The sequence below is a fragment of the Euleptes europaea genome, chromosome 11 (assembly GCF_029931775.1).
Source record: "Euleptes europaea isolate rEulEur1 chromosome 11, rEulEur1.hap1, whole genome shotgun sequence".
NCBI lineage: Eukaryota > Metazoa > Chordata > Lepidosauria > Squamata > Sphaerodactylidae > Euleptes > Euleptes europaea.
The window spans coordinates 15,726,900-15,745,547 of record NC_079322.1 but is presented as its reverse complement, the minus strand read 5'-3'; the positions used below and the strand labels follow the sequence as shown (position 1 = coordinate 15,745,547).

At 45.6% G+C, this 18,648-nt stretch overlaps 1 protein-coding gene across 1 annotated transcript in view; it reads left to right on the top strand.

The window, feature by feature from the left end:
* The window catches only part of CNTNAP2 (contactin associated protein 2), a 744,578-nt gene that overhangs the window by 234,217 nt on the left and 491,713 nt on the right, over window positions 1-18,648 (top strand). The window contains exon 8 of the mRNA XM_056857035.1: window positions 1,358-1,529. Within this exon, the coding sequence (XP_056713013.1) occupies window positions 1,358-1,529 (172 nt within the window). The remainder of the gene's footprint in view (window positions 1-1,357; window positions 1,530-18,648) is intronic.

Sequence of the window (18,648 nt, the reverse complement as noted above, 5' to 3'; positions counted from 1 at the left end):
GCAAAAGACACCATCCATCAGGAGGTTTTCTGTCGCAAGCCTCCTTGAAACGAATGGGAGTTGCTCTGTTTTCAATTTCAATTTGGCAGGCACAAGAAATACCTTCTGGGCATATGGTGACCTGAGCACAAAATGGTGCTCTGTCATCATCATTTGATTAAATCAGCCAACAGGTTGGATCCAACGCTCAAGTAAAGAAGTGCAGACCTGCTTATAGCAAGTAAATGTGGCTCTTTGTTTCTTGTTTCTGGAGTGTGAGGGGCTAATTTTCTATTTCTTTCTTTTCTTTTTTTGGCAGAAAAAAGGTTTATTAGTACGCTATAGCAGGGATGTCGAACTCATTTGTTATAAGGGCCAAATACTGCATAAATGTTACTTGGTCAGGCCGGGCCATGCCTCGCCAGCCTAGATCGAGAGTGGTGTGGGTGGGTGTGGCTGCCTTGGCTGGCTCGCAGGCCGGATAAAAGCTCTCAAGGGGCCAGATCCAGCCCCCAGGCCGTATGTTTGACACTCCTGCGCTATAGTATACATAGGCATAGACACTATATTTTTACAAGAAATATTTTCCAAATTCTTTGCAATTGTGACATATCATATCCTTTCTTTAAATATGTCAGTTGGATTAGGAGAAAGATGTCCTTAGATTTCAGAATCCTCTCTTCAGAGGTAGCACGTAGATCTGATTTCCAGTATCTTACAAATACTGGTCTAGCAGCTGTCAACAGATATTCAGTTATATTCCGTTGGTCTTTGGGGAAAACAGCTGTGTAGCTTAGTAGCAGGACCTCAGCAGAAAAGGGGAAATCTATATAGAAGATAAGCTATAATAGAGGACCAATGGCTGATGTTCTATTTCTATATATACTATTGGATGTTGTGAAAAACTATTAGATATATGAGGTTATGGAAGAATGGAAGATGCTGTTCTGTTTTATTTCCTAAAACTGTAATGTGTTTTTCCTAAGTGGGATGGGGTTATATCTAACGGATATAACCCCTAAGTGGGTATTCCCCATTGTGTCCTGCAGCTGCAATATGAAAGGCTTCATGCGACACTGGTCCGATCAGCAGAACGAAATCTTTACTAAAGATACCACTGCATTTCTAGTGTGTTTTGCATCTTGAGTCAAAACCAGTGGCTGTGAATCATGCCACAAAGCCATCACCCACATTTTATTATCTTCCCTCTATCTCCTTCTCTGAAAACAGCATATTTTTTAAAAAAATTGCAGCTAATTTTTGAGGGAGGCATACGAAGACAAGAGGATGCGATCCTGAAGGAGCTATGCATAAAAATGCTTGAATAAACCGTTAGATATAACCCCATCCCACTTTTTATCTGTGTTTTTTAAAACAGGTTTCCTGACACAGATGAATGGCTTGGAGCATTCTGTTCTTCACCTCTCCTTCCAAGGTTGCATGCAGCTTATTCATGTGGACGATCAGCTGGTGGACTTGCACGCAGTGGAGCAAGGGAAGCTGGGAAACTTCGCTAATGTCAGCATCGACATGTGCGCCATAATTGATCGGTAAGCGAGAGTTTTCATTTATCATTTAATGGATTAAAAAAGCATTCAATGAGCGTGGGCAGGATAAAGATGCAAAATACTTAGAATCATAGAGCTGGAAGGGGCAACCAGGGTCATCTAGTCACACCTCCCGCACAAGGCAGGAAATTCACAACTACCTCCCCCCCACAAACGCACTCCCAGTTACCCCTACTCCACATCTAGAAGATATTCCCCCCCCCCCAAAAAAAACCCCTCCAGGATCCCTGGCCAATCTGGCCTGGAGAAAAATTGCTTCCTGACCCCAAAGTGGCGATCGGCACTACCCTGGGCATGCAAGAAAGGGCCATGAGAGCCAAACACTGATCCAAACCTTCCTGCCCTCCTTCTCATGATCTGCCTAAGGTAATAGAATCAGCCTTGCTGAACAGATGGCCATCTAGCATCTGCTTAAAAACCTCCAAGGAAGGAGAGCTTACCACTTCCGAGGAAGCCTGTTCACTGAGGAACTGCTCTAACTGTTAGAACATTCTTCTTAATGTTTAGCCCAAACTCTTTTGATTTAATTTCAACCCAGCTTTGCAAGCCCCCTGTCCTGTATGGTTCCAGTATAGGTCCTCTGCATGTAGGATTTGATTATTTTTTGACATAACTCCTGATATTCGCAGTAGCCAGCAAAAGACCACAAGTCTCTAGCAGCAATTCACAATCAGTGTGTGGAAACCCACCAGATGGATTCTTGATCTCTGGGCTGCTAACAGTAGGCGTTCAGGCAATTCAGCTAGAGCATAAAAGTTGCATGACAAATGAATTGGGTGTCAAGTGGCTGCACAAAGCAGTCGGCGGGAGGGGAAGTAATCATTATAGCTAGATAGTGTGTAAATGTTTTTAGAAATCTTGTAAAGATATGGAGGGAGTCCAATGGCATCGCCATCCTAGCTTTGCTCCTGAAAGGACCACTTCATTTGTTAGCAAAGCCTTGAACGGAAGCCACTTGTAGCTCCTCATGGTCCCTTGACCTTATCCTAGAGGATGTCCCTGCCAGCTCTTTGAGGAATAACTATCTGCATGGTGTATGAGTAAATAAATCCCCCACAAGCTTCTGCAGTTGACTGCTTTGAAACAGCACAGATGAGCAGTCCTTAAAGGCTTATTCCTCTTTTCTCCAAATGAGCAGACGAACTGCTTGACTGTCAGTGAGCAAGATTAAAATACAGATGATCTGACTCAGGAAAGAGGCCGAAGCCTCTGTTGCTTATTCAGAAGCAATTTCATCCCCCAGGTGAATTTGCCGCGACTTCAGATTTAGTTTACTGTGGAAGAGCAGCCTCTTGGAACACAGTAATAATATGAGGATCCTCGCAGAGCCGAGTTCCTGTGAGTGCTATCACAGGAGCTCAAAGGCTTACCTGTAAGAACATAAAAGCTTTCGTTAACTAACCTAGTTAATGTTGACGCTGAGCAAGAAGTACAATTCAAATATGACTCTGTGTGCTATTTATTTATATACTTTCTAGTCAACATTTCTTCTTCCGGCTTAGAATGAACACTTGTGAGGCACCAAACAAGAGTTGCAAATATTGTGTAGGCATGCAGTGCAAATATCTGTAGCATTACTCTGCCCTGTGACTTTTCCATGCACATGTGTGTTTGGGGCGACATAACTCCAATGCAGTGCCATCAAAAGCAGAGTTCTACCCTTCTGAAACCACTGTATGTAATGAGAAGGTTGTAATTTTGCTTAGGATGGCACCGTTGAAGGATCACAGAACATAAAAACATAAGAAAGGCCATGCTAGAGGAGACCAAGGTCCATTAAGTCCAGCAGTCTGTTTACACAGTGGCCAACCAGGTGCCTCTAGGAGGCCCACAAATAAGACGACTGCAGCAGCATTATCCTGCCTGTGTTCCACAGCACCTAATATATTAGGCATGCTCCTCTGATCCTGGAGAGACTAGGCATGCATCATGACTAGTATCCATTTTGACTAGTAGCCATGGATAGGCCTCTCCTCCATGAACATGTCCTCTCCCCTCTTAAAGCCTTCCAAGTTGGCAGCCATCACCACATCCTGGGGCAGGGAGTTCCACAATTTAACTGTGCATTGTGTGAAGAAATACTTCCTTTTATCTGTTTTGAATCTCTAATGGTATGGGTTTTCTTTAAGCAGGTACAAAATGATGGGAGTGGAGAGATAGGTGGTAAGCTATCAGGAATGAGTGGATAGTGCTAAAACCACGCTCTGTAGGAGGTAACAGAACTGAGGAGGGGACTGTAAGAAGAAGCTGGAATTGTATTGTAAATTATTTTGAGGACCTTACAGTTTACAGGCAACATTTATGACCATACATTTGACATTTATGGCCTAAACATAACATATGTTCATGCGCGTTTTTGTGAAATGAAAGCTGGTTATTTCATTCTTTGAATCATGGGGGAAGGGTACCCTGGCTTTCACTGGAGGGGTGGGAGTGATCCCCTGGAGGGGTGGCTGGTTACTCAGCTGGATGGCTGTGCTCTGGCTGTGGTGGGAACCCCACTGACTGTTCAGAGGGAAGGAGGCAGGGAGAAGACTACATTCCCTATCAGAAGGGATGGCTGTCACATGGTCAAAACAGGTTAGGATGAGGTGGCACCTGTTGGCAATTAGGTCTCCAACTCTCGGGGGAAGGCCCACCTTCTTGCGAGAGACAGGTCCCACCCCCTTTAATGGCTGACCTTTAAAAGTGAGAGAGTCCGATAAGACCCAGCCAGTGATTGCTTCAGGCAGTGGGAGAGCAAGCCAGGGAATTGAGGATGATGGAGTGAACTTCAAAGTACCTTCCATTCCACAGCTGAGACCTTAAGAGATTGGACAAGTGGCCACCAGGCAGAGAACCAAACTGATGGAAAGGAGCCCAGGTGTGGAGCATGTCACATACGACTGTTAGTGAACAAATGTCCTAAAATCAAAACATACTGGGAAAGGGCAACATTGTTGGTTGCTCTTTTATGCCTAGGCTTACCAGAGTGCCCCCTCCATGGACTACCTACCACCTGTTTACTCTCCCCCATTTTGCCTCTTCTTGCAAAACATTGGGAAGGGGTGGTGTCATGGACATGGCAACGTCATCTCCTGCTGTTGCATCCTCAGCACTCTAGGAATTTCCCCAATCTCTATGGTCTTTACCATAGGACAATTCCTAGAGCATCTTACAACATGGTGATTTCGCTTCCTGGCCATTATCCAAAAGCGATGTCACTGTGTCACACAATGTTCCTGCTCCCGATGCCCCACCTCCAAAATCTTCTGGGATTGCCAGGCACAGGGCCCCTGATTAGGAGTGGGTATGACCATGGGAGGGAGACAATGGGCAGCTGGTTTTTCAGGAGTCTGGAATATGAATCTTTCTTGCCTGCCAGTAAAGGTGCAAAGGAATATTGAGTTTGCATCCAGCCAGAAGTGAACTGATTTAGATTTGGGGAGTCAGGTTTGTTCTTATTTTTGAGCCTTGTATTTGGTGTTTCGGTGGTTTTGGTTTGCACCTTTGTAATCTCTGATGAGTCTGTCCATTGTTTATGATACAGATTGATTATCCCTTATCTAGACTGTTTGGGACCAGTCTAGATACGGATTTTTCTGTATTTTGGAATATTTTGGAATTTTCGCATATACATAATGAGATGTCATGAGGGGTTGGGTCCCAAGTCTAAACCCAAAAATTCATTTATGTTATATATAAAGTACTATGCGTACTTTATACGCATAGCCAGAATGTAATTTTAAACAATATTTTTAAATAATTTTCTGGACATTGAACCATCAATGGGGCTGCCGAGGGCCTGTGAGTGATGCCTGCATGCCGGCTCAGGTTTTCAGATCAGTCTGGATATCGGATTTCCGGATAAGGGATACTCAACCTGTACCGATTATTAGAAAGACATTACAGGTAATTGAAAACAAAGTTTATCTCACAGCTCCCACAGCTCAGGAAAGGGGGAGCACAAATCAACATATTGCCGGACCGCTCTGGGCCAGAGAGCTGCCAGCGGATCTCACTGAAAACTACATGTTGAGACACGTTTGGAATTTTCTGTCGAGGCAAACCCCTGAGGAGTTTCAAGGGAAGCAAAATGAGCTTTGGAAAGACGAGCACGGTTTCTCATCGGAGACCTGCGCAACCCTACCTGAGCTGCCCCAAGGTGGCATTTGTATGCCCTTTTGAAAATTCATGGTTGCATTTGGAAGAAGGACAGAGAACCTAAAAGTTGAGCTGCAAATTTATACAAAATACTGATACTGTTTATTATATAGTGTACACAAAATTAAAAACACTAGGCCCCAAAATTAGGCTGATCAATTAAAAGACTCTAAAAAGATAGTTGCTAATTTACAAACATGGTTGATGATCATAAATATATGTAAATGACCAATAGACAACCAAACGCGCTTCGGCCTAAGGGGCCTTCTTCAGTGGTCATACATGCATTTCCATATTTTATAAACATGTCCTGAAATACATATAAAGATATGCTGAGAAGGAATTGTCTTATATATTGTGTGGCCTGTTGTCCCTTATTGGTGTAAAGTCTGGAATATTCACCATTTAAATTGGCTCACGGTCAGGAGCAGGCCATGAGGATGGTATGCGGTAGTGCGATTGTGCTGCTTCCAGGTGCTGTTGTGCTATTCTGTCCAAGGCCAGTCTATGCCCCGTGTTTAGTCTTCATAGATTCCCATACTGTGGGAATCGCCAAATTCCCTGCCTCCTGGAGGGGGGGGGGTTGCCTGGGTAACCGGTTATCTCCTTTTGCTCTTCCATACATGCTGTGTACCTTGCCTTTGACCCTTACTAGTGTCCTTTTGAATACGGCTTCTGAAACCTGTCGATTCTACCCAATAAAACTGCTTTTGTGGATTGGTTGTCTGCTGAACTCTGTTTAATGGGGCCGCAGGACTAGAGCTTACATTAGGACACTAGTCGAGGCTTATGGGATGGAATCTGAGGAGGGCTGGGTTTGGGGAGGGGAGGGACTTCAATGCCATAGAGTCCAATCGCCAAAGTGGCCATTTTCTCCAGGTGAACTGATCTCTATCGGCTGGAGATCAGTTGTAATAGCAGGAGATCTCCAGCCACCACCTGGAGGTTGGAACTCAAGCAAAATGAGCACAAGTACAAAGGCCAAAATATCTGGCACATAAACTCCACACTTAGAATATGCTGATGATCTGCATCGTCAAACGACAACCATGCAACTGCAGTTGACATCAAACAAGATATACATATAAGCTCATACAATTAACATGAAACACAAAGCGTTTAACATGTCAAAAAAGCAACGGAGCATTTAAAACGCAATGGGCTTCCGGTACATTTCCCATTTCATGAACGGCTTTGTCAAGCTTCAAATTCTTCCGTGTGCTTGAGAATTCATTTAGACAAAGATGTACTTTCCTGGTAACGGTGGACGGCTGGCCTTTGTGCTTGTGCTAATTTTGCTTGAGTTCCACCTTCCTGTTGAGCACTTGTAGCCTCTTCTGATTACCAGCTGGAGGTTGGCAACCCTAATCATCAACCATGTTTGTAAATTAGCAACTATCTTTTTAGAGTCTTTTAATTGATCAGCCTAATTTTGGGGCCTAGTATTTTTAATTGAGTGTACACTATATAGTAAACAATATCAGTATTTTGTATAAATTTACAGCTCAACGTTTAGGTTCTCTGTCTGTCTCACTAAGGTCGATGTTTTTTTCCCTTTTTGTTAATTCCATTGCTTTTGGAAGAAGACCAAAAACAAAACAAAAAAGGCTAAGAAAGGTTTACTCTGAAACAAAAACTCCTGACTTGTCTTACACGTCAGAGGAGAGACATGAAGTGACACTTGTGCTGTGGTAAGGGAGGGAAGAACTTAGAAAACAGTACGGGTCACAACCCTTTCTGCCAGAGAAAAATCCTGCCGCATTTTCCTTCCACGACCCGCATTATCGATAAGTGCCCTTATTATGGAAGTCACGTAGTTGCTGGAAGGATCAACGTGCTGTCCGGAGAATGACAGTTCCCCTCCTGTACATCTCTCTTCCTTATCACTGACAAACTGGGGTTTTGTTGTCATAGTCCAGATGGTAGAGTTGTACCTTCCGAATGCACAGGGATCATTATTCAAAACTAATTTTCTCCTGGAAGCCTCAAGAGACTGGTTGACTGTGCCGGGATTCCTGGTGGCGGAGTGTGCAGAGACCTCATTGGGATAGCGCTGACGGGATGCTAAAAAGGATTTCGAAGCCTCCCGTCTGATATGACGTTACAGATTACGCGGAACATATGTTAAATTGTAATGAAAATCTGCTTTAAAGACAAGAGTAGATAACAGGGATGCAGAAAGAGAACTGAAGCTTCACAGATCCAGAATGTTTCCGTAGCTATTTGCCAGTAGTGTGTGCACGTGTGGATGTTTTAATACCTTGTTTCACAAAGAGATATTGGTATGGCCTGCAGACTCTCTGGTAACTCAGCGAAGCGGTAGGGTTCGCCACAGTGCCTCAGCAAATGCTGTGAGATTTGGGGAATAGTGCCTGGGGAGGGTGGAATTTGGGGAGAATGTTCCAGGTGATGTTGTAGGTTACCTTTGGTTTTTACCATAGAGACTAGTAGACATTCCTAGAGCACAATTCCTGGAGCATCATTTTTCTCCTGCTCCTCAATTCCTTGGGAGTGGGAAGACTGGGTGCTAGGGGTGGATGAGTTCCAACCTGGGCAGGTAAACGGGAGGTCTGTGCAGCAGTCAAATTTAAAACAATAAAGTAGGTCAGGCATTACCAGGAAGAGGGATGAGACAATTGCTGTCCTGCAGGAGTCCAGCTTTGGATTGGCCCTCTTGGAATGGCATTTCCTAGGCTGTCTTACTGCTAGCTGGGAAAGCAATCCAGCAAAACAAAGCTGGTTCAGCATAACGGCAATGAAGACCACTCGTTGAACTAGAAAATAATTGGGTTGCATCCGGTCTAAACTTTCCATCAGCAGAACAGAACTTCTCTGCCTTCACTTTCCCACTGCGGCCCACGAGTCGCCACAAAATTCCGCTCTTGGGGCAGGGGGGAGGAGAACCTGAGGAACGACATGAGGGAGGATTTGTCTCTGTTTACAAAAATTTTCTCTTTAATTTTGCACAGATCTGAAATCCTCTTCAAATATTTTGTGTTTGCTATATAGAAGGTTCTTATTTATTTGTTTAGGGATTTCTACCCTCTTTCTCTCCAGTAGAGACCCCAAAGCAACTTACAACATTTTTCTCCCCACCTACATGTTATCCTCACAGCAACAATCCTGCGAGGTAGGTTAGGCCAAGAGAGAGCGGTAGGATCAAGGTCACCCAGCAAACGTTAGTGGCAAAGCGAGCATTCAAAGCTGGGTCTCCCCGATCCTAATCTGACACTCTAACCACTAACCCACACTGTGGAAGAAAAATCATGAACAATATGCATAGGTCATTGGATGTGACAAGTGCACATGTGTCTATTTTTGCGATGTTGCCATTACAGATTGTGCAATTAGCAATAATTTAGAATTTCATAGAATCATAGAGTTGGAAGGAACCACCAGGGTCATCCAGTCCAACCCCCTGCACAATGCAGGAAATTCACAACTACTCCCCCCCACACACACCCAGTGCCCAGAAGATGGCCAAGATGCCCTCCCTCTCATGATCTGCCTAAGGTCACAGAATCTGCATAGCTGACAGATGGCCATATAGCGTCTGCTTAAAAACCTCCAGGGAAGGAGAGCTCACCACCTCCCGAGGAAGCCTGTGCCACTGAGGAACTGCTCTGTTAGAACATTCTTCCTAATGTCTTGATAGAAACTCTTTTGATTTAATTTCAACCCGTTGGTTCTGGTCCGACCTTCTGGGGCAACAGAAAACAACAATTTAGGTGGCATTGAGGAAGAACCAGGTGAAATCCCAAAGGATTGCTCTGTCAGGGGCTATCAGCAGAAATAGCTAAGAACAGAACTGCCAGGCTCAGAGGCAGTGTTTCTCCAAATAACTAGAAGCTGATCTAGGGTTGCCAGCTCTGGGTTGGGAAATACCTGGAGATTTTTGGGGTGGAGCCTGAGGAGGGCGGGGTTTGGGAAGGGGAGGGACTTCAATCCCATAGAATCCAAATGCCAAAGCGGCCATTTTCTCCAGGTGAATTGATCTCTAACGGCTGGAGATAAGTTGTAATAGCAGGAGATCTCCATCTAGTACCTGGAGGTTGGCAACCCTAAGCTGAGCTCAAACAGCAGGAGAACAGAATGCCATTAAACTTCCTGTCATCATCTGGTCTCATATTTTTGAATTAGATGAAACCTTGAGATTCTCTAGCATGGGTGGTTTTTATAAAAGGTGCAGCGTTCCCTACCCCTCTGATCTCAGAAGTTATTCTCAATTGATAATAATTTCAGAGGGGCAGATGGGTTCTTCTTGCAACCAAAATGACCAACAAGGAAGTCTGGGGTCACTATGCAGAGGAAGGCAATGGTAAATCACCTGGTAGTGGCTGGTAGTGGCTGGAGATCTCCCGTTATTACAACTGATCTCCAGGCGACAGAGATCAGTTCTCCTGGAGAAAATGGCCACTTTGGCAATTGGACTCTATGGCTTTGAAGTTCCTCCCCTCTCCAAACCCCGCCCTCCTCAGTTTCCACCCCCAAAATCTCCAGGTATTTCTCAGCCTGGAGCTGGCAGCCCTCGTCTCTGGCCTTGAAAACCCCATAAGGGGTCGCCATAAGTCGGCTGCAACTTGACAGCACTTTACACACACACACAGCGCCACTGTTCATGCATGTTTTACTCTGGTCTGTGACCATAATAAATGATTGACTGGCTGGCTGACTTTGAAGACTAACAGAATTTCATCCCAGCAGGATATTTCATGGACTAGAACCCACTTTTGCCAGATGAAACGAGTGGATCCTCACTAGGCAAACCTTTTATGATGGAGATTGATTGATTGATTGATTGATTGATTGATTGGTTGGTTGGTTGGTTGGTTGATTGATTGGTTGGTTGGTTGGTTGGTTGGTTGATTGATTTGTTTGATTGATTGATTTTTACGCTGCCCTTTCCTGGCCAAGACAGGCTCAGAACGGCTCACAACCTGTTAAAACTAAAATCAGTACACCGTTACATAAAACACAACAATAATAATAACATAACACCAGCATCAATAACAATGTGTATTACTTGTGGGAAATAACAGAGATGGAGAAAGAAGGAAAAGGAGAGAAGGGGGTGGACCAGCCAGATGGAAAATACGTCACTGCCCTCAACCATATGCTTGGCAGAACAGCTCAGTTTTACAGGCCCTGCAGGATTGTTCCAGATCCTACAGGGCCTGAACCTCACTGGGCATAGCGTTCGACCAGGCTGGGGCCAGAGGCAAGAAGGCCCTGGCTCTGGTTGAGGACAGCCGGATGCTTTTCGGGTAGGGTTGCCAGGTCCCTCCTCTCCTCTGGCGGGAGGTTGTTGTCGGAAAGCGTGCATCCCGTGCATGTCACTTCCTCGTCACTTAGACGTTTAGAACCGAAAGTGCCGCCTCGCAAAGGGCCTTTACCTCTTAGTTTGAGTGGTAAAGTGGCCCTTTACCACTCAAACTAAGACGTATAAGGCCCCTTGAGAGGCGGAACTTCCGGTTCTAAACCAGAAATGACACGTGCGGGATGCACACACGTGTGCATGTTTGCCCGCCGACCCTCAGGTGGTCGGCAGGCAGAGGGCTAAATTGCCAGGGGTTTGCCCACCACCAGCGGGCACCTGGCAGCCCTATTTTAGGGCCAGGGATCACCAGAGGATTTTCTCCAGATGAGCTAAGTGCTCTTGGGGGGTATATCAGGAGAGGTGGTCCCGGAGGTATGGGGAAATATAAACAGCAAGGTCATAGGGCCATGGAAAGTAGCAAGTGCATAGAGAGATATCTAAAATCCAAGGATCTGCTGTTCCAATCCTAACAAAAAGTGCAAATATATTGAAAACAGGGAAGAGGGGACAAGAGAAGGGCAAGTAGTACTTTAAAATGTAAGTCCACAGGCTGTAAATCTCATTTAGAAAAGTTGACAAATTATTTTGCACAGGGGATATTTTGGAGAAGGATGTGGTGTGTCCTCTGCATGCAGAGAGAAACGCTCTGCAGTATCACTGTACTGAAGACTGGACCACCCAACGTCAACCCCAGAGAACAGAAATACCTCGAGGAAGCCCACAAGATGGCCCCGAGGCAGGAGCTCCCAGTAGGGCTGCCAACTTCCAGGTACTAGCTGGAGATCTCCCACTCTTACAACTGATCTCCAGCTGATAGGGATCAGTTCCCCTGGAGAAAATGGCCGCTTTGGCAACTGGACTCTATGGCATTGCAGTCCCTCCCCTCCCCAAACCCCACCCTCCTCAGGCTCCGCCCAAATATCTACAGGTATTTCCCAACCCGGAGCTGGCAACCCTAGAAATAGTTCATGTGTGGACCCCCAGATCCCCAGAGCCTATTCCTCTCATAGAGCCTTATCTTGGGTTCTGTTTCATGGCCTCACAGTGGGTGTTGTGAGAATGGGAAGGAATGTACAGAACTGGCTTTCAGATATATAGATAATCACCTACTGGCTCATGTAACTGATGTATGGGTTTCCATGCCTGGTTTTTCCCTGTAGATTTGGGCTCCTGTTTTAGGAACAGATGATCCAGAAAGAGCTGCACTTTGAAAGCCTCTGTGCATGCAGATACCTATCCGAAATAGAAAGGGAAGGTAATTCTTAGGAAAGAAATTGTATTAAGCCTTAAACGGGTTTTTTTCTGGGAAATAATAGAGCAAAATCCCTCGAGGAAATGAATGTCAGATGTTTCTGCTTTAATCCTTGATGTCTTCTTTGAAGGGCAGCTTAAACGAATTAGCTGAGATAGTCCTGGGGGTTAAAATGAACATCTCTTCATAGATTTTTTTCCTCTATGTTCCACACAGACTCATCTGTACCTTTTATACGACACACATATAAAGCTTGGCCGAGGCATCTAATGCTGAGGATACCCTTACACTCAAAGAAAGAGAAACGGCGGTTGGGTTTCAAAAAAAGAAAGAAATATGCATCAGACACAAAATACAATCTGATGCATCTGTTCTGATTTTCTGGGCATTAGTTACTTACAAGTGGGTAACTCAAAAGGAGTAGTTGGGAGGGCGTTCCTTTCTCCTTCCCCTGCAGGTCTCCTTTCCACCCATGATAAGTGGCACCTTGGGGTAGAAAGCATTCGTGGTCCATTTTCTACTCCAAGCTTCCCCCACTACCAGCAGTCTAATGATGGGAAAGGTGGGCTTGGAGTACAGATGCCAGCCTCCAGGTGGGACCTGGGGATCCCCCGGAATTACAGCTCATCTCCAGACAACAGAGATCAGTTCCCCTGGAGAAAATGGATGCTTTGGAGGGTGGGGCTCTGTGGCATTGCATCTATCCCACTGAGGTCCCTGCCCTGCCTCCCTCAGGTTCCACCGCTAAATCTTCAGAAGTATCCCAACCTGGAACTGGGTTGCCAACCTCCAGGTGGTGGCTGGAGTTCTCCCGCTATTACAACTGATCTCCAGGTGGCAGAGATCAGTACCCGAGGAGAAAATCACCAATTTGGCAATTGAACTTGATGGCATTGAAGTCCCTCCCCTCCCCAAAACCTTCCCTCCTCAGGCTCCACCCCCAAAATCTCCGGGTATTTCCCAACCCGGAGCTGGCAACCCTATCTGTAAAGGTACCAAGCCGCCTCACCCTCTCTACAGCTGTAAAAAAAGAAGCCCTGTTGCTCTGCTGGGGTTTGCTAGCCAACGAAAGAATGCGAACTCTTTGCATCTGTGTTCCAGAGCCATTTTCGAATGTCACTCTGTTAAGCCTAAAGCCACCAGCCAGTGATTTAGCACTAAACTTGGCGCAGTTAAAGTCCATGTAAGCTGTAGCCCAGCTTGATTATTTCTTCTTGGTGGCTTCACTAAAATGCCAGTGGTGGATTAATTCAGTGCCATTACAACCAGCTGACCTTCTCAAAATCATTACATCAGTAAATAAAATTACCTCTTTCTTTTCGACTCAGCACAAGAACAAATCCAGCCTTGAATTTATTGATATATTTTCTTAATGTGCTCCTTTGGCTAGATAGTCTCTCTCTCTCTCTCTCTCTCTCTCTCTCTCTCTCTCTCTCTCTCTCTCTCTCTCTCTCTCTCTCTCGTTCTCTGTCTCTTTCTTCTGAGTGTGTATAAATTTGTATTAATACGATGACAGTGATCCTTCTATTGTGTCAGTAGCTTATATATTAAATTTGTTCATCCGAAGCACTGCTGAAGAAAGTAGCAATTGCTCCATCTGATCTTTCACCGTCTTTTCATTCTTTGGTCAGGACCTCAGAGAATAGCAGACCTTTCTTTCCTTCTGCAGATTCTTTGCCTCGGTGTTGGATAGCTTTGTCTCCTCTGTGAATGTTAAATGGGTGTCACTCTCCAAACTCAGATAAGCCCCTGCCTTTCAAAAAGTGATACACTCACATTTGAATTTTATTTTATTTATATCCTGTTTTTTCCTGCAAAAGTTCAGAGCAGCTTCTCTCGGGCCCTCCTCCCATTCAAGCACCAATCCAAGTGCACAGTTGCTTAGCTTCAGGAAGGCTAAAGGTCGGGTAGTCATTTTTTGTTTTGCCGTCCAGTCACAGCTTACTTATTGCAACCCCATAAGGTTTTCATGGCAAGAGACATTCAGAGGTGGTTTGCCATTGCCTGCCTCTGCGTCATAATCCCGGTGTTACTTGGAGGTCTCTCATTAGGGTTGCCAGAACCAGTGGGTTGAAATTAAATCAAAAGAGTTTCTGTCTAGACATTAGAAAGAATTTTCTGACAGTTAGAGCGGTTCCTCAGTGGAACAGGCTTCCTCGGGAGGTGGTAAGCTCTCCTTCCCTAGAGCCATCTGTCAGCAAGGCTGATTCTGTGGTCTTAGGCAGGTCATGAGAAGGATGGCATCTTGGCCATATTCTGGGCATGGGTTAGGGGTCACTGGGGTTGTGGGTGGGAGGTAGTTATTTGATCTACTGCTTGATGGTATGCCAATAAAGGTATTGAAATTTGAATTTGGTAGTTGTGAATTTCCTGCATTGTGCAGGGGGTTGCACTAGATGACCCTGGTGGTCCCTTCCAACTCTATGATTCTATGACTCTATCCCTACTTGTAAGGGAAAGTATGGCCTGATGTAGATCAAAGCTTCTTAAGAACATAAGAAAGGCCCTGCTGGATCAGACCAAGGCCCATCAAGTCCAGCAATCTGTTCACACAGTGGCCAACCAGGTGCCTCTAGGAAGCCACTAACAAGACGAGTGCAGCAGCACCATCCTGCCTGGGTTCCACCGCACCCAAAATAATAGCCATGCTCCCCTGATACTAGAGAGAATAGGTATGCAGCATGACTAATATCCATTCTAACTAACAGCCATGAATACCCCTCTCCTCCATGAATATGTCCACTCCCCTCTTAAAGCCCTCCAAGCTGGCAGCCATCACCACAACCTGGGTCAGGGAGTTCCACAATTTAACTATGCGTTGTGTGAAAAAATACTTTCTTTTATCTGTTTTGAATCTCTCACCCTCCAGCTTTAGCAGATGACCCCGTGTTCTAGTATTATGGGAGAGGGAGAAAATTCTTCCTGTCCACTCTCTCCAAACCATGCATAATTTTATAGACCTCTATCATGTCTCAGTTCTTAAACTGTGGGGTTGTGTAACTGAATGTGGGGGCTGCGGAAAATTTGGCAATGGTGTGCAAATGTGTATGCAAATTAGCTTTCACTTTTAACAAATGGTAAATTGATATGTATACCAAATAATTGTTTTAAAAGAAATGTCTTTATGATTTATTATCAGTGATGTTTGATTTGTATACCTATTTTATATACCTATATACCTGGGGTCGTGTAAAAATTTCTCGGGCGGAAAGGGGTCGCGAGTGGAAAAAGTTTAAGAAGCCCTGATGTAGATGACCAAGGCTAGCTCAATCTCATCAGAAGCTAAGCAGGCTTGGTCTGGTTGGAACCAAGGAAGTCCAGGGGCAGGCAATGCCAAACCACCTCTGTTCGCCTCATGCCTTGAAAACCCTACTGGGTCTTCATAAGTTGGCACTTTCCACCACTGGTGGAAAGTATGCTTCATTCCTGATGCCAGTGTTCCCCGCTGACATTTCTAAAGGGTATATAATGTGTTATGAGGATCTTTTAGGAATGAAATTTGTATACTTCGTATTCTGCTTGCTGATGGTACGGCGTGGTTTTAGCAAATTGGGTAGTTATAGGTCAGGCTTTAAAAGACGAGGCTTTCTACCAGACCTTGAATAGAATGGCCAAATTCAGTGCGGCATGAACAAACTTCTCCAAAGGTTATCACGTCCCTGCTCCACAATGATTGGCAGCAATGAAAATAACTGATTGGTGGTATTTCGGGGCCTTTATTTGATACGCATTTGTCAGGCTTCTTGCCATGACATTTAACAAATATGAGGGAAAGAAACATGTTAATAGAAATAAAGACAGCTCAAACAGGAGGCCACGATTTTGGTTTCTTTCTCAGTTCCCAGATGTAGTGTCAACTTTTAAAGCAAGAGCTCACATACCGGCATCTAAAGGGGCCCTGGCATTCTGTGCAAATAGGGTTGCCAAGTGCCAGGTGGTGGCGGGCAAACTCCCGCCAATCCACCTGGCTGCCCGCTGATTAGCTGAGGGTCAGCGGGCAACCCGTGCACACGGCGACAGGTCACTTCCGGTGTACACCCGGACGCGCCGAATCGCAAAGGGCCGGTTTCCACTCAAACTCCCAGTTTGAGTGGTAAGCGGCCCCTTGTGATGCATTTTACACCTGGAAGTGCCGCATCACAACAGGCCTTTGAGTGGAAACCGGCCCTTTGCAATGCAGCACTTCCAGGTGTAAACTGGAAGTGATGAAGCACTTCTGGGTGCGCACAACTCCCACACACACACACCTCCATTCCAAAAACCTCCCGCCGAAGAAGAAGGATGATCTGGTAAGCCTATGTGCAAGTGATTACAAGTTGCATTAACTTAGAAAAAGGTGGCATGCAGACTTTTGAACCCTGTTTAAGAGAAATGGGAAATGTGAAAATAAACTTCCAGGCCCATATATATTAGCTCCCCTGCCTAGGGAGGTGGTGAGCTCCTCCTCTGGCAGCCTTCAAGCTGCGGCTGGACAAACACTTGTCAGGGATGCTTTAGACTGGCACTGCATCCAGCAGGATAGCCTGTACGGCCCCTTCCAACTCTATGACTCTGATTCTTTCGCCCCCCCATCACTGCTCCCGTCCCTGGAGCTGCCGTGGCTCCCAGCAACCCCCACCACCATTGCCGACACCAGCAATGGACCAGACGCACCTGTAGGGTTGCCAACCTCCAGGTACTAGCTGGAGATCTCCTGCAATTACAACTGATCTCCAGCCGATAGAGATCAGTTCTCCTGGAGAAAATGGCTGCTTTGGCAATTGGACTCTATGGCACTGAAGTGCCTCCCCTCCCCAAACTCCGCCCTCCTCTGCTCCACCCCAAAAACTTCCCGCCAGTGACGAAGAGGGACCTGGCAACCCTACGCACCTCCCAGCCTCTGCTTCCAGGCCCACCCCAGATTCTTCTCCTATTGCTGCTGTCCTCAGGGCCACTGCAGCTGCCACCCACCTAAGGTTGCCAGGTCTCTCTTCAGAACCGGTGGGAGGTTTTGGGGCAGAGCCTGAAAAGGGCAGGGTTTGGGAAGGGGAGGGACTTCAATGCCATAGAGTCCAATTGCAAGGCAACCATTTTCTCCAGGTGAACTGATGTCTATTGGCTGGAGATTAGTTGTAATAGCAGGAGATCTCCAGCTAGTACCTGGAGGTTGGCAACCCTACACTCACCCACCCCCGTCACTGACAATGCCAGCAAGACCACCATGGCTCCCGGCTTTGTGCCCAAGACCTGCTGCAGCTTCTCCTCTCCCCACAGCCGCTGCCACATCCGGGGCTGCTATTAGTCCTTCGACTACAAAAGGAATAATTTAAAATAAAAAAAAAATATTTTTTGAGAGAAATACCTTCCGTCGTAAACAATACTGGATTGTTTTATTAATTTATATTGCATTGCATTTCTCTTTGAATCGCTGCTATACCAGCTTCCTTTGTTGCCTGTCCCACTGGTCCCAATTATTTCCACAAGGGGGTGGGGAGAAAAAAGCATTTGTTCATCAGCTATTGTAAAAAACCAGGTTTTATTATTATTATTATTGTTTGTTCACTCCCATCCAACACTTTGAAGAAAATATATCCGGAGGCAAGGGCAACAGCAACCTTTGTGAAGGTCTCTGGTAAACTATTATTTATGTGACTATTGTGAAGCCATTCCATATTTTAAAGGGCAGTTTTGCCAGATTGAGAAACACGCGTTAGGAAACTACATCAACCATTAACCTTATCTGCCTTCCCCAACAAGAGGGAAGGGAAAAAACGACTGCGCCTGCAGTGCAGCGACAGCAGAGAAAAACATTTCTGGGACACAAAAGGCGGTGAAATGCAATTCCTCGGGTCTATGCTTTCCATCTTTATCATTACTCCTGCTTAAATAACAGTGATCAGTCTTTACACTGGCATGCACATGCGCGCGCACACACACAAGGTGTATCACCTCCTGATTCCGTGTTCCATTTTACTGAAGCAGCAGCTTGTGTACTTGGGGAGGGTCTATGGCTCAGTTTGTAGAGCATCTGTTTGGCATTCAGAAGGTCCCAGGTTCAATCTCTGGGATCTCCAGTTAAAGGGACTAGGCAAGTCGGTGATGTGAAAGACCTCAGCCTGAGACCCTGGAGAGCCGCTGCCGGTCTGAGCAGACAGTACTGACTTTGATGGACCGAGGGTCTGATTCAGTGTAAGGCAACTTCATGTGTTCATGTGTACGACTTTGTCCTATTTCAAGTATGACTATCTTGGAACAGTAGCTACCAAAACCCTCTTCCACATGGACAGGGCTCCATGTGACAACTTTTTTTTTTTTTGCATTTGCAAACCATCATTTGTTACTGTTGTGTGGCATTCTCTCTAGGGGAGGGGCTGTGGCTCAGTGGTAGAGCATCTGCCTTGTTTGCAGAA